This window comes from Olea europaea, chromosome 18 (genome assembly GCF_002742605.1).
Source record: "Olea europaea var. sylvestris chromosome 18, O_europaea_v1, whole genome shotgun sequence".
NCBI classification, from domain to species: domain Eukaryota; kingdom Viridiplantae; phylum Streptophyta; class Magnoliopsida; order Lamiales; family Oleaceae; genus Olea; species Olea europaea.
Window position 1 is genome coordinate 24,436,928 of NC_036254.1, and position 24,856 is coordinate 24,461,783.

The following is a 24,856-nucleotide window of genomic DNA, read 5'->3' on the forward strand; positions in this document are numbered from 1 at the left end:
ATTTTTTGTTGAAGTTGATTTTACTCGAGTAAGAAATGACTGAAAAATATATTCAATACTTACAAGTTACGAGTGACTTTTATTTGTTGGACTTGGATACTAGAGTTTGATTATTAAAAACAATTTGCTTGTTAGATTTCAATGAGCATCTCCATACACTATCAATTCTCTTAATAACTAGTGAGACGCACGTGCAAGGCACGTGTCAGAATATAATTGATTATGTAATAACGTAGATATAAAAATTATTATTTGTGTTATGCATTGATTACATCAAACTTAAGTACATGAAATGATAAAAGGTTACAAAATAATATTAAGAGATTTGATTGGAAGCTTATTTTGTAGATTTATTTAATAGGGATAGATTACTTTTAGATAGTAAATAATAGTAGGCACCACCCAATACAATTATCTTATCTGGCTAACAATTTCCTATTTGATGAAGCGTGAGACTCGTAAAAATGATAAACCAAGACATCTAAAGAAATAATGATAGGTGACAAAAATAATATTAAGAGACTTATGATAAAGTGGCACTTGAGAGAATTGATATCGGATGAGTAAATAAATATTTGCAAAACAAAACCTTTTGGCTGATAGGTTCTGATGAGAAGCAACATCCATTGATTGCTACGCCTCGATACATCATACTTTGGTTATATGATCTATCATTGCCATTGTTTAGCTGAATCCTGTTCAAAATCAATTGATGTACTTCACAAGCTCTTTTATACACAGTGATAGGTCATCAAAGAAGGCTTAGAAACCGCAGCTGTTGTCACTATCAACCAGCTTGAATTAAAAAGAATGCATCTTTGGAAGAAAAAAATTCATCATTTTGGATCAGCATGCAAGAACCAATTATTTACTAAACGAAACATACAATTTTCTATAAATAAATTATATTGATAAAAACTGAATTCATGGCTTACCTTGTCACAGAAAGATTGAAAACCAAAAAGGCCAATAAAAAAAGTATTCAAAATGAAATCTTTTTTATTACATTATATAGGCCCCGTTTGGTACCCATTTTTTTCAAAATGTATTTTTCTCTTTCTTCTTTTCAACCACACATTCTTTATTAAAATAATATTACACGTAAATAAAAAACTTTTTCTTATTTTTCAACTATACATTTCCCATCAATTTACTATTCAAAAATGCATTTTTGCATAAAAATGTCTCCCAAACACCCCATAGTTACACAGCATTTGCTACTAATTTTAGCAATAATAAAACAACTTGAGAAGACCCTAGAGTCCTCAGAATTGAAAGATACCAGTTCAACAAAAGATGATTAGAATCAAACACTGACATTGAAATCAGTATAGTGGGCAATGATATCTCTCTTTCTCGCCAAACAATGACCAACCTGAGCAATGGGGTTGTCAATAAAACTGACAAGTTCATCTAAATGAAGAAGAAAATTACTTCAAAGTGAACTAAAAGTTACATAAAAAATATCGCGTAGTAGTAATAAATACCTACATTAGGAAAATAAAGGGTTAGCATTGTGTCTATCCTACCTTCTGAGTTTAGTTTTTGTGTCACAAAATGACCCTACAACAACTCAACATATTTACCTCTAGTATTGTAGATGAAATATTTATAAATTAATAGCTAAAATTTGCATATGAAAGAATGAGACTTGATGAACATCAAAGGACCAGATTCGGAATGTTGACTTTGCGGGTTTGCCAAATCCTTTGGAGTTATGGGGAGATTTTGGAGGGTAATTGAAAAGGAGATTGTGAGCTTTCCAATGATATCAAAATTTGGCTATCTTGATGGTCAAAAGTTGTTGCAAAAGTCACCTAAAAAATTGAAAAATCTGTTCAGATTTTTGTCTTTTCGGGTAGCCAAATTTGTGGGTTTATTTCGGTTAAATCATTTGGCGTTTGGGGGAGTTTTTTGTGGTAATTAAAGATAACATTGTGGGCTTTCCAACAATATCAAATTTGGTGGTATTGGTGGTCAGAAGTTATTGAAAAGTTGCCTAAAAAATAGCCGAAAATATTTGAAGAATTTACCTACATTTTCGTCTTTTTGGGTAGCCGACTTTGTGGTTTATTGCTGACGAATCCTTTGGAGTTTGGGGAATATTTTGGATGGTAATTGAAGAGGATATTATGAGCTTTCCAACTATATCAAAATCTGACAGTTTTGGTGGTCGAAAGTTGTCGAAAAATTGCCTCAAAATCGCCCAAAAATTTTGAAAATTTGGGTAGATTTTTAGACTTTTTGGGCAACTTTTGCTGCGGTTTTCCGGTTGATTCCCTTGGAGTTATGGGAAAATTTTAGATGGTAATTGAAGAGGACATTGTAGACTTTCCAATAGTATCAAAACTCGACGATATCGGTGGTCGAAAGTAGTCGCAAAAGTAGCCCAAAAAACTTAAAAATTGTTTTTAAACTTCATTGACCGTTTCTGCAAGTTTTTAAATTTCAATGATCATTTCTGAAAGTTTTTAAACTTTAGTGGCTGTTTTGAAAGCGCCCCAAAACTTAAGTGGCCGTTACTGAACATTTTAAACTTTAGTGACCATTTTGTAATATAATATTCGCGTAAGTTCAGTGACCATTTGTGAAATTAACCCTATATATGACATATATACTACATTTCATCTTACCTTTCACTTTCCAACCCTTTGCAACTCATATGTACTTCTATTTTGTGCAAACCATTTTTCACTTTTTTACCCATTAATAGTTGAATAAAATTCATTTCTATTTCATTTTGTATTCGCTAAAGATAAATAGTCCAATAAACATGGATTAAATATGCATGATATGTTATACATCGAACAAGTTAGTTCATGATGTTTCAATTATTTTCTTTGTAAATTATCTTAGGCCAACTATTATCGAAGTTAATCTAATGACCAACAACAACGAAAATATTGTTTGGAGGTCTTTAAACTTAGTTGCTTTATTGCTTTAACTAAAAAAGGTTGTCTGGGGTCTAAATGGATGGAAACCATCCAGTTGACCAACAAAAGTGAATTTTGAATAATTTTGATCAAATTGAAATGAGTATAGTAACTTTACTATTATATGCATAAAATAAATTTAAAAAACTAAAAATAAAATAAAAGAGAAAAGAAATAAAAAAAAGTCATATTCTTCCACCTCTCACTCTCCCCACCCCCAAACCAAAACCCACAAGCAACTCGCCTACCACCATCTGCCACTTAGGCTATCCCTAGCCACCATCGCAAACCAAAACCAACGTTTCAAACAACAACACAAAGAATCTTCCCCAATTTGAAAATCACGATGTCAAAACCAACTTCATAAAAATATTGTTTGGAGGTCTTTAAACTTAGTTGCTTTATTGCTTTAACTAAAAAAGGTTGTCTGGGGTCTAAATGGATGGAAACCATCCAGTTGACCAACAAAAGTGAATTTTGAATAATTTTGATCAAATTGAAATGAGTATAGTAACTTTACTATTATATGCATAAAATAAATTTAAAAAACTAAAAATAAAATAAAAGAGAAAAGAAATAAAAAAAAGTCATATTCTTCCACCTCTCACTCTCCCCACCCCCGAACCAAAACCCACAAGCAACTCGCCTACCACCATCTGCCACTTAGGCTATCCCTAGCCACCATCACAAACCAAAACCAACGTTTCAAACAACAACACAAAGAATCTTCCCCAATTTGAAAATCACGATGTCAAAACCAACTTCATAGAAATGGGACGATGCATCGAAATGGCTAGTAAATCTATCGAAATGAGAAGATAGAAATCAAACAAAAGCTTTCCCTAATAATTCAAATGCTGATGATAGTAGATTGATAGCTCCAATACCAAAGAAGGAATACTTGAATGGCGAGGAGGAAGAAAACAATAGACGTGCACTCTATATGCGTGAGGGGATACGGAGACAGAAATAACTTCGATAGCAAGTCAAGAGCCCTTGAGATCTGCCATTCCTATCAGAGCCTCCACTCTGGTATCAAAAAGCCCCATATGCTCAAGTCCATCAACTCCTGCAAATTGGTAGGCTTTTCAAATTGGTTTTAGTTTGTGGTGGTGGGCGACGATGACGGGTTCTGCGTTTTGGTTTGGGGTGGGGATGGGTAAGATGTGGAAGAAGATGATTTTTAATTTTTATTTCTTTTCTCTTTTTTTTGTTTCATTTCTGGTTTCTTAAATTATTTTATGTATATAATAGCAAAGTTACCATTTTAGTCATTTCAATTTGATCAAAATTAGTCAAAGTCCACCTTTGTTGGTCAATTAACAGTCAACTAGATGGTTTTTGTCCATTTGGACCCCCAGATGCTTATTTCTCAAAGGTTAGTGACCTCTGCTGACACAAATTGAAGATTAAGGTAAAATTTACAAAAAAATGAAAGGTTAGGAATCGTTGTTGCGATTTTTCCCTAATTTTCTGCTTGGATAATGAAAATATCTTGTGCTGACCATCACAATAAATTAATAAAGTATACAAGCGTACATGAGATGGTCTCATGGCTAACCTCAAGAGGATTCATGACTAATTTTTATTGAATCACCTTCTATCCATATCCCTCTAACCCTGAAAAACTACTCCTACTTTGCACAATTTAATCAATCAATGCTGACACTAAGATAGGAATGTTAGAGTGGGATGAGTGGTTGGTTGAATTGACTTGTCTTAGAGATAATTCATGAAGCAAGTCGAGTTGAATTTTTCTCGACTTGTCCAAAATGAGCATGATCGACTCGTCGAGTTGAACTGAACAACTAGACCCGCCTAACAATTCTACATTGATATAATTCAAGTAATAGAAGATAATCGATTTTTTCAAAGCTTATAGAAACCCAAAATTCTAAAAGGGGAGCGAGCAAATCCTGTCTTGTGTAGCTTATGTAAAGAAACCCTACACAAGTTGTGGGATTGTAGAAGAGGTGTTTGGGACTAGACATGACATTATTGTTTTGAAATTATTATTACAACCCATAAATTAATTAGTAGACACAAGCAAACAAACTATTAATTTAAGTTCTTATTTGATTCCCTTTAAAATTTGAATACATTTTTCTTTCTATTTTTTCTAACCACACATTCTTCAATAAAATAATATTACACGTAAATAAATAAAATCTTTCTTTTTTAACTATCATTCTCCAAAAAATTACTACTCCAAAATACGTTTTATCCAAAGTTATCATTATAATGGTTGTCAAACAGGGGCTAAATAAGTCAAGCACTTGAAGTTGTCTCACATGCTTTAATTTTCTTTAGTTTCATTGTAGAAGGTCACATAAGAGCATCTACAATTACTCATGTACAACACATCTATATAAATAATTTGCTCTGAATTTTAGAGAGTACATACATAAAAATAAACTTTGAGAATATGTTATATATTTAATAAGTTAAAGATTTCAATAATATACTTTTAAAATTATTCAAATCATATTTGAATTAATTGATTGTTGATATTAAAATTTTTAAATAAAACATGATTAAAAATAGTAAACATTTATTAAAAAGAAAAATAGCATCTAAAATAGAGAAGATTATTAGAGTGTATAAAAGATACGCGCTCTAAATTTCATGCTCTTTATAAATAGGGAACCTCTAAAAATGCTCTAAAAAAAATGACATGGCTAGTTAAATGAGTCCAGATGGTAAGTTAAATGTCAATTTACCGCCACATCAGCAATTCCAAACAAATCCTTCACCATTTTGTGATTTTTTTCGTTAGCCATCATTCAGGTGTTCTTCAATGAAGCTGTTTAGCTGAACTACGACGAGATTTTAGGAGCAGAAGAAATGGAAAATTGGTATGGAGAAAAACACAGCTTGCAACAACCCTCTAACTCGTTGCAGAAAATGAAGATGATATGTTTGAAACACTCAATCGAGATCTTTGAAAACACCCATTGAAGCTTATCGTAATGAAGTTTATGAGGAAGAAATTTATTCGCTAAAATTTTATTAGATTTGCAAAAGGATTTAAAAACCTGAATACAAATTACAATGGGTTCCGATTTTTGCAAAGAAAGCAATGTTTGCCATTCAACTGTCTTTTCCAGTGATCTTCAATAAGGGTGTACATGAATTTGTAATTTTTTCCCTTATGTGTGGCCAAATTTTTCTCAAAACTATTGTAACCAATCCATCATAAAATGGGAAAAAAAATCTCCAGGAGTAAAAGCAAAACTCAATTCCAAATCCATTTTTATAAGATCCCTGAACTGCTTTGCCTCTTCATCTTCCTTCACGTCCTCACCGTAATACTTTTTTTTGGCTAGTTATCAGCCAAACACGCCTTACCCATTAGATTTAAACACGCGTTTCTCTCTGTGAAATCAAAACAACTTCAATTTGGGGAAAATCTGAAATCTTGCAAGAAGAATTCTCTCACGTTCAAGATGAGATGAGGATGAAGATGATCCGTGATTTGATTGCAGACATCACGGAAGTTGCTTGAGGTATAGAAGATTGTCTAGAATTTTTCTCTTTTGAAATTGCATCGAGAAAGAAACATAATGTTTTTAGAAAATTTGCTTTTCTTTGGAAGGAAGAGGATTTTGTTATATTAGAAGAAGATATTGAGAGAATTTGGGGCTTAGGGTTACAAATGAATTAGGGGTTGAGCTAAAGGCCACAGTCAAAGTCCACCTTTGTTGGTCAATTAACAGTCAACTAGATGGTTTTTGTCCATTTGGACCCCCAGATGCTTATTTCTCAAAGGTTAGTGACCTCTGCTGACACAAATTGAAGATTAAGGTAAAATTTACAAAAAAATGAAAGGTTAGGAATCGTTGTTGCGATTTTTCCCTAATTTTCTGCTTGGATAATGAAAATATCTTGTGCTGACCATCACAATAAATTAATAAAGTATACAAGCGTACATGAGATGGTCTCATGGCTAACCTCAAGAGGATTCATGACTAATTTTTATTGAATCACCTTCTATCCATATCCCTCTAACCCTGAAAAACTACTCCTACTTTGCACAATTTAATCAATCAATGCTGACACTAAGATAGGAATGTTAGAGTGGGATGAGTGGTTGGTTGAATTGACTTGTCTTAGAGATAATTCATGAAGCAAGTCGAGTTGAATTTTTCTCGACTTGTCCAAAATGAGCATGATCGACTCGTCGAGTTGAACTGAACAACTAGACCCGCCTAACAATTCTACATTGATATAATTCAAGTAATAGAAGATAATCGATTTTTTCAAAGCTTATAGAAACCCAAAATTCTAAAAGGGGAGCGAGCAAATCCTGTCTTGTGTAGCTTATGTAAAGAAACCCTACACAAGTTGTGGGATTGTAGAAGAGGTGTTTGGGACTAGACATGACATTATTGTTTTGAAATTATTATTACAACCCATAAATTAATTAGTAGACACAAGCAAACAAACTATTAATTTAAGTTCTTATTTGATTCCCTTTAAAATTTGAATACATTTTTCTTTCTATTTTTTCTAACCACACATTCTTCAATAAAATAATATTACACGTAAATAAATAAAATCTTTCTTTTTTAACTATCATTCTCCAAAAAATTACTACTCCAAAATACGTTTTATCCAAAGTTATCATTATAATGGTTGTCAAACAGGGGCTAAATAAGTCAAGCACTTGAAGTTGTCTCACATGCTTTAATTTTCTTTAGTTTCATTGTAGAAGGTCACATAAGAGCATCTACAATTACTCATGTACAACACATCTATATAAATAATTTGCTCTGAATTTTAGAGAGTACATACATAAAAATAAACTTTGAGAATATGTTATATATTTAATAAGTTAAAGATTTCAATAATATACTTTTAAAATTATTCAAATCATATTTGAATTAATTGATTGTTGATATTAAAATTTTTAAATAAAACATGATTAAAAATAGTAAACATTTATTAAAAAGAAAAATAGCATCTAAAATAGAGAAGATTATTGGAGTGTATAAAAGATACGCGCTCTAAATTTCATGCTCTTTATAAATAGGGAACCTCTAAAAATGCTCTAAAAAAAATGACATGGCTAGTTAAATGAGTCCAGATGGTAAGTTAAATGTCAATTTACCACCACATCAGCAATTCCAAACAAATCCTTCACCATTTTGTGATTTTTTTCGTTAGCCATCATTCAGGTGTTCTTCAATGAAGCTGTTTAGCTGAACTACGACGAGATTTTAGGAGCAGAAGAAATGGAAAATTGGTATGGAGAAAAACACAGCTTGCAACAACCCTCTAACTCGTTGCAGAAAATGAAGATGATATGTTTGAAACACTCAATCGAGATCTTTGAAAACACCCATTGAAGCTTATCGTAATGAAGTTTATGAGGAAGAAATTTATTCGCTAAAATTTTATTAGATTTGCAAAAGGATTTAAAAACCTGAATACAAATTACAATGGGTTCCGATTTTTGCAAAGAAAGCAATGTTTGCCATTCAACTGTCTTTTCCTGTGATCTTCAATAAGGGTGTACATGAATTTGTAATTTTTTCCCTTATGTGTGGCCAAATTTTTCTCAAAACTATTGTAACCAATCCATCATAAAATGGGAAAAAAAATCTCCAGGAGTAAAAGCAAAACTCAATTCCAAATCCATTTTTATAAGATCCCTGAACTGCTTTGCCTCTTCATCTTCCTTCACGTCCTCGCCGTAATACTTTTTTTTGGCTAGTTATCAGCCAAACACGCCTTACCCATTAGATTTAAACACGCGTTTCTCTCTGTGAAATCAAAACAACTTCAATTTGGGGAAAATCTGAAATCTTGCAAGAAGAATTCTCTCACGTTCAAGATGAGATGAGGATGAAGATGATCCGTGATTTGATTGCAGACATCACGGAAGTTGCTTGAGGTATAGAAGATTGTCTAGAATTTTTCTCTTTTGAAATTGCATCGAGAAAGAAACATAATGTTTTTAGAAAATTTGCTTTTCTTTGGAAGGAAGAGGATTTTGTTATATTAGAAGAAGATATTGAGAGAATTTGGGGCTTAGGGTTACAAATGAATTAGGGGTTGAGCTAAAGGCCACTTGGCATTTAATTTACCATTCGGACTGTTGGGCTGTGATGCCATAATTAGTTGGTGGACCAGCCCACTTTGGGCTATGATGATAAATGATTGAAAATGCAAATACTATAGGCCCTTGCCCAATAAGGCATTGAGTTGGACTCCTTACAACCCGGCCCAAACTCTGGTAATACACGTGTGTCGCTCTGGTCCGTTAGATTTCCTAACCCTATGATCTACGGTGATGACCTTGCCTATATAAATATTCTTGGTCTGAGACTTTTGACTTAATCCCTCTCTCTTATTCTCTCGCCTCTTTGTGTGCTTCTTTGAGAAGTTTCTGGGTCTCTCTCTCTCTTGACTGACTGTGTGTCTTCCCTTTCATTTTCTTTGTGAACCTTGTTTTTTGGCCATTAAACTTTTGGTCACTTTGTGAGTGAGAAATCTTGGTGATACTTCCTTTTTCGAACTGGAAAGGGTTTTCTGTTTGGGTTGGGAACTTGGGACCATTGAAGTGATTGCCTCTATATTCTTTGTTTTAGGGTCGGTTCTTGTGAGATTCAACCTTTGTATAGACGGGTGCAAGGTGGTTCTGAGCCCAAAATCTATGAGATTTTGATGCTATGGTCATTTGTTTAAGATTTGTACTTTGTGTCGATCTTGAGTTTTTTCATATAACAGTGGTATCAGAGCTTGGTAGTCCGGTCGAGCCCCCATCTCCGACTTCTGGATGTGAAAAATTAATTTTCACGCTCAAATTTTTTGAGAGATCCGACAAACGATCGAAATCCTAATTTGTTCTGCGACGGATCTTGACTTGGTTTAAGGATCTTTACATTTTTCTTGGTGAACTAACATGTGTTGTTTGTGATTTTACAGGAATAAGTGGATTTCGAAAGTTCTAGATAAACTGGCTCCTGCGTGATACTTAATCTGCCAGTCGAAATCTTTAACACTCTTGAGTCTTTTAATTGTGATACATGATTCACTGATGAGTGTTGTGAAATTGTATATATTCGTTTGTTGAAGATATTCTGAAATTTGGAATACAACATACATACCCTTTATTCAAAGTGTTCTGCATGTGTTTTAAATTTTGTGAATAATTCCTGACTTTTGATATACTGCTTGTTAATTAATCATTGATCCCTATAGTCTGCCTATTGTTCAATCTTTGTGATTGTTCATTGATACTTTGTTTTTAATACTGTACACTTTGCACTGCACTATTGTGGACTTGGTTTGAGCTTTGACCTGAGGTATTCGAGTCTCACGGAATCCTGGTGAACCCAGGACACAACACTGCATTCTGAAGTGGGTTATTATTATTCTCTGATTGGTTACTATTTATCTCTATTCACTGTGTTATATCCTTTTGAGATTTTCATATAGGGTGTAATACTCTGTGTTGTCATATATTTTTTGAATTATCTCCTTGTGCTTCTGGCTGAACTTTAACCCTCAAAACTTTCTTGTGTTGATTAAAAACTTCAAAATGACAAGAAGGAAGTTTGAACTTGCAGTTTTTAATGGAAAAAGGGGATTTCCCCATTTGGTAGCAAAAAATGAGGAGGGTTCTTGTTCAACAGAAAGTATTTAAAGCTATAACTGGTGAATATCCTAATACTATGACTGATGAACAAAAAATTGAATCTGATGAACTTGCTTACTTCCATTATACTTCACTTGTCTGATCCAGTATTAAGAAATATTGAAAAATTGGATAATGCGAAAGCCTTATGGGATAAATTTGAGGAACTTTATTTGGTAAAATCATTACCTAATGAACTATTTCTGTTGGAGAAATTTTTCAGTTTCAAAATTGACATGTCCAGAGACTTAGATGATAATCTTGACAATTTTAATAAGCTGGTACAAGATATAACTAATGCTGGGGACGAAGTATCTGAAGAATATAAGGCTGTAATTTTGTTAAATTCCGTATTTGGTGTTTATAGAGATGTTAAGACTACTATTAAGTACGGCAGAGAGTCTTTAACACCTGAAATAGTGATTAATGTTGGAAATTTAAAGCAATGAAGAGAAGAAAATAGGTAATACCAAAGAGGAAAAGAATATAGATATGATTAGAGGCTTGAACACGAAAATGATAACGCTATCCTCAAACGTTATTTGCTCCCTTTCCAATGCTTTTGAGGAGTTCCGACAAATAGTTTGTAGGATTAAACAAGCCTTTGTGTGAAGAACACCAAAAACAAAGTGCAATTTTCACAAAGAACAAGTGAAAATAGATATAGAATTGATTATGTGATAATTTGGGAGAATAATTTTTGGGTGGATTTCTTAATTTTCTCAAGAGTGTTTTTCATTGTAATTGGAACACCTATTTATAGGCTTTGAAGGGTTCCCACGAAATGGTGCAAAATTATGTTGAAAATGCACCAAATTCAAAAGAAAAACGGTGAAAAACGAATTCCCAACGGTTACTTTGTATAACCATCCGACCGCACACATGGGCTATAACCATGCGGTCGCATGGTTATAGTGTAAGTGGCCCTCCCATTTTCGGGAGGGCCTCACGCGGCCGCATGGTTAAGCCCACAACAATTTTTTTTTAATTATTTTGAACAACTATAATTCTAACAATTAATGCCTTAAGAAGCAAAGATTTGGAAGTTAAATCTGAGAGACATGGCAAGGAAAGTGAAAACCTGTTTGTGAGAGGTAGATCGCTGACCAGACATAGTAATAATCAAGGTAACCAAAATAATCAGTGGAATAATACCTCTAAGAAGAAGGGGAAGGGAAGAAAAAAGTCAAAATCTAGAAATCGAGCTAGAAAATGTTATGATTGTGGTAAAACATGTCATTACATTAAAGACTGATTTAAAAAGAAAAATGAACAGAGAGAGGTTAAGATTGATGAAGGGAACATAGTTGAACCTCTAGGTGAGGGTATGGTTGATGTCTATGTTGTAACTGAGTCCACATCTGATTTGAACTCTGCAAATTATGCAGATAACTCAAATCAGAGTGTAGAATGGATTTTAGATTCTGGCTGTATTTTCCATATGACCTCTAGAAAGCATTGATTGCTTAATTTTAAGGACTTAGATGGTGGTGAGTTAGTAATGGGTAATAATGCAGCCTGTAACGTATTGAGGATAGGCAGTGTGACTTTAAAATTTGATAGTGGGTACACCTTTATCTTGGAAAGGGTAAGGTATGTACCAGATTTAAACAGAAATCTAATCTCAGTTGGAAACTTAGATGACATAGGTCTCCAAGAAAAATTTGGAGATAGTTTCTTGAAAATAGTTAAGGGTTCCTTAATTATTTTCAAAGGTATTAAAAGAAATGAGATCTATGTCACTAAGGTAAATGTGTTAAGTCACATTGCTGAATCCTCTATGGTTGAAAGTGATGCTACATTGAAATGACATAATGGGTTAGCCTATGTTAGTGAGAAAGGTCTGTACATCTTAAGTAAGAAGGAAGCCTTTAGTAGTGATATAATTTCTAAAATTCCTTTTTGTGAATATTGTACCTTAGGCAAACAACATAGACTTAGTTTTAGTACAGGTAAGCATAAGACCACATCTATCCTTGAGTATATACACTCTGATTTGTGGGTCCATCATCCACCACCTCTCAAGGTGGAAATAGGTATTTTTTTATCATTAATTGATGATTTTTCAAGAAAAGTACGGGTATTTCTTTTAAAACAAAAATCAGACACTTTTGAAAAATTTAAAACTTAGAAAACTTTGATTGAAAATCAAATGGATAAAAAGATTAACATTTTAAGGACAGATAATGGATTAGAATTCTGTAATGCTGATTTTGAAAAATTGTGTAAGGATGATGGCATTTTGAGACATAAAACAGTACCTTATACTCCACAACAAAATGGTATAGCTGAGAGGATGAATAGGACAATCCTTGATGAGGTTAGGTGTATGATGTTCAGTTCAGGTGTCCCTAAAGTGTTGTGGGGGGGCTGTTATGACAGCAGTTTATGTTATAAATAGGACCCCAACTAGTGCATTAGATGATAGAACACCTGAGGGAGTGTGGACAGGAAAGTTGGCTGATTGTATACACTTGAAACCCTTTAGTTGTGCAGCATATTCACACCAAAGTGTAGGAAAACTTAAGCCCAGACCCCAGAAATGTGTTTTCATGGGATATCCTGAAGGAGTGAAGGGGTTTAGGCTTTGGGTGAGAGAAATTGGAGGTTTTAAGATGATAACCACTAGAAATGTGACCTTCAGTGAAAATGAGATGCCTTGCTTAGGCAAAGAGACCTCAAGAGAGGTGCCTAAGGGCTAGGAAGAAGGAAATATTAGGCTGCAAGTGGAACTTGAACATTCACCTGATCACGTTGTTGAAAATCAAGATGAAAATAAAATTGTGGAAGGATCAAGGAATGAAACTGTTCAAGTGCCTACTGATGAATTAGTGAACCCCTTAGGTGATTATCGGTTAGCTAGAGATAGGGTTAGAAGAGAAATAAGAGAGACTATTAGAATACAAGACTATATGTCTTTTGCTATGTTGTCTTATCAGGAATTAACCTTTAAGGAGCCTAAAACCTATGAAGAGGCCATCAGTTGTTAGTTTTCTAAGGAATGGCAGCTTGCTATGGAGGAAGAAATGAGGTCTTTAGTGAAGAATAAGACTTGGAGCTTAGTGCCTAAACCTGAAAATAAATCTCTAGTTGACTGTAAGTGGATTTATGCGGTAAAAGAAGGTAATCTCCCTAATCAGCTCCTTAAATTTAAGGCCCGATTAGTGGCTAATGGGTTTACCCAAAAACCTAGTATTGATTACAATGAAATTTTTTCTCCGGTTGTAAAATATAATACTATTAGATTCATGCTTGCATTAGTTGCACAATATGATTATGAATTAGAGCAAATTGATGTTAAAACTGCGTTCTTGCATGGTGACCTTGATGAAACCATATATATGAAACAGCCACAAGGTTTCGTTGATAAAAGAAAATCTGATCATGTATACCTGTTTAAAAGATCTCTTTATGGCCTAAAACAATCTCCTAGGTAATGGTATAAACGTTTTGATAACTTTGTGACTTCAGTTGGCTTTGTGAGAAGTTCTTTTGACCATTGTTTGTATTTTAAAAGGAATAACAGCAACTATGTGAGTGTTTATTTGCTTTCATATGTGGATGATATGTTGTTAATTGGCCAGAAAATAAGTGATATAAATGAGATTAAAAGGGTTCTAAGTGCTGAATTTGAAATGAAGGATCTAGGGCATGCTAAAAGGATTTTAGGGATGAATATAAACAGGAATAGGTCACAGCAGTTATTATTTTTGTCACAAACTGATTATGTGAAAAAGGTGTTATCCAAGTTTGCTATATATGATTCTAAATCTTTGACATTACCCCTTGCATGTCATTTTAAATTGAGTAAAGATCAATGCCCACGTGATGAATCTGACATTAAATGTGGAAAAAGTGTCATATTCAAATGCTGTTGGATCTGTAATGTACACTATGGTTTGCACACGACCCAATGTTGCACATGCTATAAGTACCTTAAGTAGATTGATGTCCAACCCTGGTCTTGAACATTGGAATGCAATGAAATGGTTATTACGGTACTTAAAAGGAACAGCAGACTTAGGCTTATATTTTAAACCAAACAATGAGGGAGTTAGATTAAAGGGATATGTAGATTCAGATTATGCCAGTGATAGAGATAATAGGAAGCCTACAATGGCATATATGTTTACTTTATGTGATACTTGTATTAGTTGGAAGTTTCAATTGCAATCAATTGTAGCCTTTTCTACTATCGAGGTTGAATATGTGGCTACAACCGAGGCCATTAAAGAGGCCTTATGGCTGAAAGGTCTCCTAAATGAGGTAAATGAATCTGTTGATCCTGTTGTTCTATATTCGGACAATCAAAGTGCTATACATTTATGTAAAAATCCAATTTTTCATGAAAGAACTAAACATATAGATGTAAGATTGCATTTCATAAGAGATATTGTACAAAGGGAATCATTTTGCTTGAGAAAATCCCTACTCAATTTCATCCAACTGATATGGGTACTAAGATACTTCCTTTAAATAAGTTTAATTCATGTTTGCAACTTTTAAGAATTGATACTGGGTAAATTTGTACTGATGCAGGTGTATTTTACTTGGTGTTGATGATCTTGGAGAAGTTATACCAATTGCTTGAGAAGTCTATTGTTATAATTTTTTCTTTTTTCTTTGTGTCTCTTGGTCATTGGCATCAAGGGGGAGATTTGTTGGGCTGTGATACCATAATTAGTTGGTGGACCAGCCGACTTTGGGCTATGATGATAAATGGTTGAAAATGCGGATACTATAGGCCCTTGTCCGATAACGCATTGAGTTGGACTCCTGATAACCCGGCCCAAACTCTGGTAATACACGTGTGTCGCTCTGGTCCGTTAGATTTCCTAACCCTATGATCTACGGTGATGACCTTGCCTATATAAATATTCTTGGTCTGGGACTTTTGACTTAATCCCTCTCTTATTCTCTCGCCTCTTTGTGTGCTTCTTTAAGAAGCTTCTGGGTCTCTCTCTCTCTCTCTCTCGATTGACCGTGTGACTTCCCTTTCATCTTCTTTGTGAACCTTTTTTTTGGCCATTAAACTTATGGTCACTTTGTTAGTGAGAAATCTTGGTGATACTTCCTTTTTCGAACTGGAAAGGGTTTTCTATTTAGGTTGGGAACTTGGGACCATTGAAGTGATCGCCTCTGTATTCTTTGTTTTAGGGCCGGTTCTTGTGAGATTCAACCTTTGTACATACGGGTACAAGGTGGATTTGAGCCTAAAATCTATGAGATCTTGATGCTATCGTCATTTGTTTGAGATTTGTACTTTGTGTCGATCTTGAGTTTTTTCATATAACACGGACATATTTAACTGGCCGCATTAGTTTTCCATTATCCATGTAAGCAAATCTAATAACGGATTCTATTCGGAGAGTGATAGAGTGAGACGGAGTAAAGTTCAGTGACTTATGGAACGCTTGATTAAGTTCAATGAGTAAATATTAATACGGTATAAAGTTTGTTGGTCATTGAAACATTTAACTACTAATTATAGCCAAATAAAAATGTAGAAAATAGGAAGAGGGAGTAACGTTTTTATCAGGCGGGGTGCGAGGGGCGGTTATGAATCTTCGACCAGCTTGCCGAAACGACCTCGTGTCATCAGCCTCTCTTTCTTCCCCATCACATACGACAGAGAACAGAGATTAATCTGATCGTTGGCCGTCCACGTAACTAAAAAAATCTCTCTAAAGAGTGAAAGGACAAAAACAACAGCTTTTTACACTTCTTAATAAGTCAACTATCTCCCAAAAAACCTAGACCGGAATCCTACCGATCGGCCGACCTGATAACTATTTATCGCTGATAGAAGGACGGGGTCGTTTAGGGAATTGAGTAGTGTGAATGAACTGAGTTTCATTCATCAACTGAAGCTGGGGTTAAGACCTAATATTTTTCAATCCGGTAAATGGATCGGGCGCAGATAACAGTTGGTCCGGGAATGGATATGCCGATCATGCACGATAGTGATCGATACGATTTAGTTCGAGACATCGGGTCGGGTAATTTTGGGGTTGCGCGGCTAATGAGAGATAAACAGACAAAAGAGCTTGTTGCTGTTAAGTATATTGAGCGAGGCGACAAGGTCAGTTTCGTTATTTGCGTAAAATCAAATTACCTGTACTTTAGCTTGTCTTTATCTGCTTTTGGAGCTGGATTTTATGTAAAAACTGGAGACGCTTTAATTTGGTGCGTAATTATTGTTGTTGGTCCAAATTTGGAACCTCTACTTTCGGATTTTTTTTTTTTTAGGATTAAGCATTTTAAGTTCCAATTTTGATGCACATATTTGGTTTTTTACTTTTTCGGATGAGATGACAATGCAAATGATTACTTTAAATAGGATCCATATCATCTTCAACTCAAGAGCTGATAGAAGTTAGGGATATGATTTTTGTAAATTGATAATTATATTGCGCCTGACTTTTCAAGGGCTTCATTTGGCAAAGTTCAAACAAGATTGATCAGTATCATTGTCAGCTTATTTAGTATCTAAAATAAATTTAATCTGAGTTCAAGCAGAAGTATTCTGTAACTACATAACAGCCCTGCATGTGTGTTATACTCTATTCACTGAAATCAACATGGGAAATATTTGCACATGTTGTAATAAGTATATGAGCTTCATAGGAAGCTAATACGGAAGACACCCTACAAAGAACCCAGCTCGCTTATCCAAACTTCTTCTCTACAAGTATGAGGTGGATTTATATCTCCATGAAAAACATGTACGCTAAGAGAGACAATGAAGGTATACAGAAACTGGACTTTTTAGAAACCACTGACTCTTTGAAACATATGATGTTTTTAGTCTAGGTACCCCAAATATGGTTTTTTGGAGTTTGAACTCCTATCTAGTGATGGCTCTTGCTGCAATTCAGATTGGTTGGATGAAAGAAGCATGGATGTTTCTTGTGGGAACTTCTGGCTGAAGCCAAAATTTATATATTCATGCCATAAATCATGGATTAAAATTTGAGTAAGAGTGGTTAAGAGAAATAAATGTTTTTCTGTATGAGTACAAGTGTGTTTTTTGGAGGCGTGAGAGAAATACTGGGGGAGACGGGAAGAAGTTCTGTACTAATAAAAATGAAAATTGAAAAAAATTGATATAAGTTATTCAATCTACTCTACCTTTTTCTCACTAACTAAAACTTCTTTGTTTCTTGAAATTTTCATTTCATTAAGTACTAATAAAGTGCTTATCAATTTTTGAAGACCATAGATGCAGATGTACACGCACATACATATAGTTCTAGGCCTGTGTTCATCGAAAATTATTAGTAAATTTTAGGAGGAATAGTGCTAGATATATGGATAATAAATGGGTAGTAGCCATGAATGCAAGGTTGAAATTATTGTTTGACTCTGACTTGGATAGAAAAATGATTTTTTAGTAATTGTTTAGGAAACACAAATAGAGGCTAGGTCTTTTCTTCGAAACGAGTCTCTTTTTTGTTTCTGGGGTATAGAGGGAAAGGGGTTGGGGGTACGAGGCCACTGCCAAGACCCTGACCTTTGTGCTTAGATAGCCATCTTCTAATTGAGTGCTGATGTCGCTGCTGCAAAGTTGCTTACTGTAGTTGGTACACTACTGAGACAGCAAGATGTTTATTTAAGATTGCATATTAGGGTATCTTCTGCAGAGGGAAAATTCTCTGGGGTTGCAGTGTTGGAGAAAAGTTATTTCTATTTCCTTTTGCGGAAGGAAAGTGGATTATCCTCCTCTTATGTGATCTATCAGAATAGGAATTTTCTGAATTAATGTATCCTGCACGATGTTTAAGATGAAGGAAAAATAAGTTCTTTTTAACCTTATACTTCTTCGCTTCCCCCTTTGTCCAACTGAAACGGTGGAAAAACAATTTTCTTTCTCATTCTGCCTTCTGTATTTCCTTGATATCTACCACTCTGATCGTATATACCTTTAGATGCAAGTCTTATCATAAACTCTTTCTTTGAAGAATAGTAGGTTATATTCTTCCACATTATAGATTGTCATAACTAACCTCAAGATATCACATTAACTGTTATTCTGTATTTGTCTAATAGTTATATCATCTGGTTATTTTGATACTCAAATCATTTCTTATCATCAATCACTTCTCATCAGCTGATATGATCAGTGTCCTACAGAATTCCTAGAAGGACCCTGTCCAAACTCTCTGCATCATTTAGTCATGTTTTATTTGTTGTGAACAAAATTGTGTTCTTCCAGATACATACTTATCCGCTTACTTGATTGAAAATCCCGCAACATGGCTAACAGAGAAGTATAATGTAATGGAACACGGTTCAAGTCTCAATTAGTCGCTTAGATTTTCTGCATACAGGTATTTCACTCAAAAAATAGTTTTTCCTATACTTATTGGTAAATAGCATCTTAAAGTGTAGCAAAGGCATTATTATAGTATAATTTAATAGTGCCACAGTTGGCCCTTGGAGTTAAAGTCCTGAGAATCATGACTGCTACAGGACCACTGTCTGAACCAGATCCTTGTAATTATGAAAACTCCTCTCCTTCTATAATTTTTTTAAACCTTTCTCTTGCTAGCTGGGTTCTTGCTTACACAAATTATATGACATTCAATGTGAATTGCATAATTTTAGCACAGGTGTGTTCAATGTCCGAGCGCGTCTCACCGATGTATTAGAAATGATACTTTGGGGGTGGATGTATAGCTAAACAATGCATACAAGTATTTTTTTTGGAACGTTGATGCATAACTAATGGGCTGTTCATTCCGATTTTTTCGTATTGTGACTTGGGTTCGTTGGGAATTCTCGAAGGATCAGAAAAAAGGGTCCGGATCTCCTGCATAATTTTAGCACAGGTGTGTGTTCAAATACTTAGATGGTAGCATCTTCCACATCATCTACATAGAATCAATTTACATAGAGCGGAGCTACTATATAGAAAGTAGGACTGATATTAGTAGATTGAAGTGAATTTAATTAAAGCCTCACAAGTGTTGAACCCAGGGGAAAAAACAACATTTTATGTGAGATGATGCTTAAACCGAAATGGTGTGGATGTGACCACTTAGATGAAGAGGTCTCGCTCAAAATTTGGAATTACCCTTCAGAGCTTACCTCTGGTACCGTTTTGAGGCATTACTCTAAAATTAATATTAAATTAGTCAATGTGATACTCCACTGAATACAATAAAGCCTTATCCCCTACTAATTTATGATTGGATATACTGATCCTCTTATTCCACTCTTCTTGATCACAAGAAATTAGTCGAAATGAAAGAGTGAATCAAATTAATTAAGTGCCCATATAGTAAGCTGGGCAGACACGTCACAAAAATCGAAGATCATGATTTAATTATGCTGGTAATTAGTTATTTTCCACCAGTCCGATGGGTGTAAGCTGATATTAATGATGTTAAACTAGACCCACTATGAGCATCAAGACATCTGATATTCTGAACTTGAAGTTCTTGCTTATCATTGTTATTCATGCCAAATATATTTTAAAGGGAAAATTGCAGCCGAGGTACCAAACCTTTCGTTTATTAGCAGGCTTTGCCCAAACCTTTAGTTTGTGCCACCCACAGTCCCAAACCGTTCAAAAATATGCACCTGGGGTCCAAATGGACGGTTTCCATCCGTTTGACCGTTAGTTGACCAAGGAAGGTGGACTTTGACTGATTTTGACCAAATTAAAATGGGTAAAATGGTAAATTTGCTATTATATACATAAAATAATTTAAAAAACTAGAAATAAAAATAAAACAAAATAAAATAAAAAAGAGAGAAGAAATAAAAAATTAAAAATCACCCCCCACCCCGACACCCACCCCCATCCAACCTAAACTAACCTACAGAATATGGAATCGTCTCTTTCTCAACAACATCATCAACCCCCATACTTCTTATATACCTCACACCCCACTCTAAATCATAACAATACATTCTCTCTACTTTTCTTTCCAATTCTGTGAGTCAGAGAAAATTGGAATTTTCTATAACCTTCAAATCTGACAATATTTGTAATAATACTCACAAACGAGAAGTATGGTTGAAAATCTTGAATCGGAGTTCCAATTGATTTTAAATCTCATCGATAAATACACTTTATTTCAAATCTTGAATCGGAGTTCAAATTGGAATTTTCTGCAACCATGAAATCTGGCAATATTTTATTTTGTTTTATTTTATTTCTAGTTTTTGGTCGTGGTTGCTCACTTTCACACAATGTGGAATGGGGTTTTTGGTGTAGGTTTGATGGTTGTGGTGGCAGTTGGTTTTGTGGCTGTGGCTGGTCGGCGGGAGTTAGTGTCGCCATTGCTGGTTTTGGGCGGCGAATTTGGGCAGTGGGGGGGAGTGGGGTGGGGTTCCATCTTCTGTAGGTTAGTTTAGGTTGGGTGGGGGTTCGGGGTGAGATGAGGAAGAAGATGATTTTTTTTAAGGTGGTCAAATTTACCTTTATACCCTTTTAAGTTGGTCAAAAATTGGTCAAAATTCAATTTTATTGGTCAACTAACGGTCAAACAGATGGAAACCGTCCATTTGGATCCCATGTTCATATCTTTGAAAGGTTTGGGACTGTGGTTGGCACAAACTAAAGGTTTGGGTAAAGTCTGCTAATAAACGAAAGGTTTGGTACCTCGGCTGCAATTTTCCCTATTTTAAACAAGGGATACTTTCGTCATTTGACCCTTCGAAGGTAACAAAAACTATAGAAGAAAACAGGGGAAAGAAGCGTAAATGTTTAAGACCAAAAAAAAAAAAAAAGAAAAAGTCTTCTTGAGATGAAAACATTGTTACATAACGCTGTTCAGCTACTTCAGAACGACACCTTGATGTCAGCATCACCTTCATTTTCGTCTCCAGTCGCTTTACAGTAGAATACAGCAGAACACACATCAATCCCATCGATCGTCAAGCATCCCTTGCTCTCAAGAAAAGTGAAAATACAACTGCTACTCCCATCCACTCTTCCGATAGGTTGCCTCCCGTTAAAAGAAAATGACCATGGGTAAAACCACCTTATCTCTGTAAATCTCCTTCCGATTTCATCTGATGCGTTTCAGTTATTAGTGAACCTAGTTAGATTGGTAGTGGATTGTAATATTAGTTAATCAGATAAATGGATTGGCTGTCAATAAAAAGGGGCCCAGGTAGTGTGCCAATTGTGCACAACAGTGATCGATATGAGTTTATTAAGGATATTGGAGGAGGTAATTTCGGGATGGTCTGGCTCTTGAAGGATAAACAGGTCAATGAGCTGGTTGCTGCTAAGTATATTGAGCGAGGCGATCGGGTGAGATTAGTATTTTTCAATAGCAACTCATGTTCGCTGTACTTCGTTTTCTCTACCATTGGAAATTGTTTTCCAGTAGTAATGTTGAAATAACTCTAATTTTGCAGTTATTTTTAGTGGCACATACATGGAAAATCTTATTTTTGGGAACATTTACAATTCCTGAGATTTTATATTTTCATTTTCTATTTTGGAGTTATAATTTTTTCTAGGAAATATTTCTCTTAAATGATTTCTAAAATAGGATAGACATTGTCTTCACACTTGTTAGCTGAAAAAAGAAAGTGAACAGATAAATAAAATTACAACTAGCAATATTCTATGCACAGATTAATAAAATTATTACTAGCAATATCCTATGCTGTCGTGCCTTTTTTGAGCAGTCATCGTTTTCTTCCTCTCAGGTCTTAGCAAGATAAGTAGCCAGTATATAATAATTCACTGGTACATATTATTGCCTTCCCTAAAGTAGTTCTTTGTAGAACCAATTTCCCGATGATTGCACTTCTAGAATTTTGTGGCCAAAGTTGAATGTTACATAAGATTTTTATAATTCTTTTATGCATATATATATTGTAAATCGTGAACCAAGTATTTTTGTTGTAAATGAAGATTTCAGTAACTAGTACATTGTACAATAAAAATCGAGATACCACATGCTACTTCATAATGCCCAATGGAGTGGGTTAGAAATTTCATTCATGTAGCTTAGTATTGCTTTCTTGTGGAAAGTTCTATTGCATTGTCGGCATCTACTATATTAGTTCACGAAAATATCTTGCACATGAAGAGAAGGAATGAACAGGGCTTCTTGAGCTCATGAGAGTTGAAGGATAAAACTCGACCTCCATCTTTATAATCTTTTAAAAAGGGATGACAGGATTTCGGCCTTCCCCCAAAAGGGGGCTCAAACCCAGGTCATTTGCCTGGTAAGGCTTTGCTCTATCCACGGGAGCTAGGCCATAGTCTTAAGTTAATAGCACCATCTGAATTGGGCCAAATTTAGCACTCTTTTCTTGTGATTATTATGTTTATCAATAAAAATAAACATAGAATGGAATTTATGTAGACTGTCTAATAAGTAGCTGCCAAAAATGGCTTGGGTTTTCTCTCAGATGCTACGTGCTGTGTATACTCTAGCTAGACTTTTTAATATATACAATTACAATACCACAACTTTCTGATTCTGAGCATGTCATGTAATGTTTTGGTCTAGGAACTGAAATCTAAAGAAAATTTCATTTTTATTACCATTGGAGTTGATTTTGATGAAGCCTGATTTTCCAATGCAAAACGTGGTCTGGACGTTGTTGGGTTAAAATAACTTCATTGTTTATTCGGTGTTCTGTGTAGGAATGATATTTATTTATTGTAGCAGGATGCTTTTAGCTTTATTTTGTTCCTTAGCAAGTCTTGCTTTGACTTTGACAGGGTGCTGTTGATATAGTTGAGATCAAAGTTTGCTCCACCACGTATGATAATAAATGGAGTTAGTAAAGCAGTGAAAACTTAATAATCACAAGAATGCCTATAACCCATAAATAGTCAAAATGTAATTTTGGTTCCGTTACATATATTTATTCTCCTTTTTATTTTAAACAGAGAGAATGGCAAGAATTTGGTAAGACTAAATTGTTATAATCATTTGAGCATTCATTTTTGTATAGCGATGGTTGATCACTTTGTGGCTGACCAGCAGTTTCCTTCTGATAAATAGCTACACTATGCCTGACAACCTTTTGTATTTCTCCATTGTTCCCCCCAAGAAATGCCCAAAAGTTATGCTTTGATATTCCACGAAGTATTTCTTTTTGTCCTGCAGGGCTGGTGTTGGCTTCATGAGATATCTTCTATATTTGAACTCCTTTATATTTCTCTATTATCTTTTTGTACTTAACAATCACTGACCCTGGTAATGTTCATTGCAGATAGATGAAAATGTTCAAAGAGAAATCATCAATCACCGTTCTTTGAGGCACCCTAATATTGTTAGATTTAAAGAGGTTTGCTGCTGATTATCCCTTTGCCTTATTTATATGGTCCTGAGACATTTTATTTTCTTAATGGTCACATTTTCAACATCCAACATCAGGTCATTCTAACACCAACTCATTTGGCCATTGTCATGGAGTATGCATCTGGAGGAGAGCTTTTTGAGCGAATATGCAAATGCAATGCGGGACGCTTCAATGAGGATGAGGTTGTTATAATTAAATTGCTACTATTCTGTTATTCCATGCAGCACAATTGTGACTGATGATATTTACTGCTGTTTCTGGGGCAGGCTCGCTTTTTTTTTCAGCAACTTATATCTGGAGTCAGCTACTGTCACTCGATGGTATTCTAATGTTCTAGTGGAAAAGTCATGTATTATTTATGATTATTTTCTGCTTGTATTGATTGGAAATAAGCTGAAGGATCAATCTTACGTTTCATGATGAAGCAAATATGTCATAGGGACTTGAAGCTGGAAAACACGCTGTTGGATGGAAGCCCTGCTCCAAGACTCAAAATCTGTGATTTTGGGTATTCTAAGGTATTGCTTATGGATTGTTATGATTGGATTTTGATCAGCTTTCAGATAATACAGAAAACCCTGCTGTTCTATAATGTTTATTTGCTTTAGTATCTCCTAGTTATCTGCCTTGTCCTTTTCAATCCTGAGAATACCTTGTTGTTTTCAGTCTTCATTGCTGCATTCACAACCAAAATCTACTGTTGGAACTCCTGCATATATTGCTCCTGAGGTGTTACTTAGGAAAGAATATGATGGCAAGGTAAAACTATTCGCTCTGTTTTTGACAATTTCACACTATACATCATGAAAATGGTTGCGGTAATTTATATTCATGCATAGGAGAAACACAAAAAATATGCTAAGAACATCTGGATGTGGATTTCAGATATAATCTAATGAAATATTTGGATATCGTATTGCGTACTTTTGGTATGACATTATACTGAACACTTTACCTATTTCTTGACATTTGTTTGGAAGTTTCTTTATTCAAC

General features: G+C 34.7%; 1 protein-coding gene across 1 annotated transcript in view; it reads left to right on the top strand.

Annotated features, from left to right (window-relative positions):
* Positions 1–16,109: 16,109 nt before the first annotated feature.
* The window catches only part of LOC111367875 (serine/threonine-protein kinase SAPK10-like), a 31,528-nt gene continuing 22,781 nt past the window's right edge, over positions 16,110–24,856 (top strand). The window contains exon 1 of the mRNA XM_022988959.1: positions 16,110–16,657. Coding sequence (XP_022844727.1) covers positions 16,481–16,657 — 177 coding nt within the window. The 5' untranslated portion in view covers positions 16,110–16,480. The remainder of the gene's footprint in view (positions 16,658–24,856) is intronic.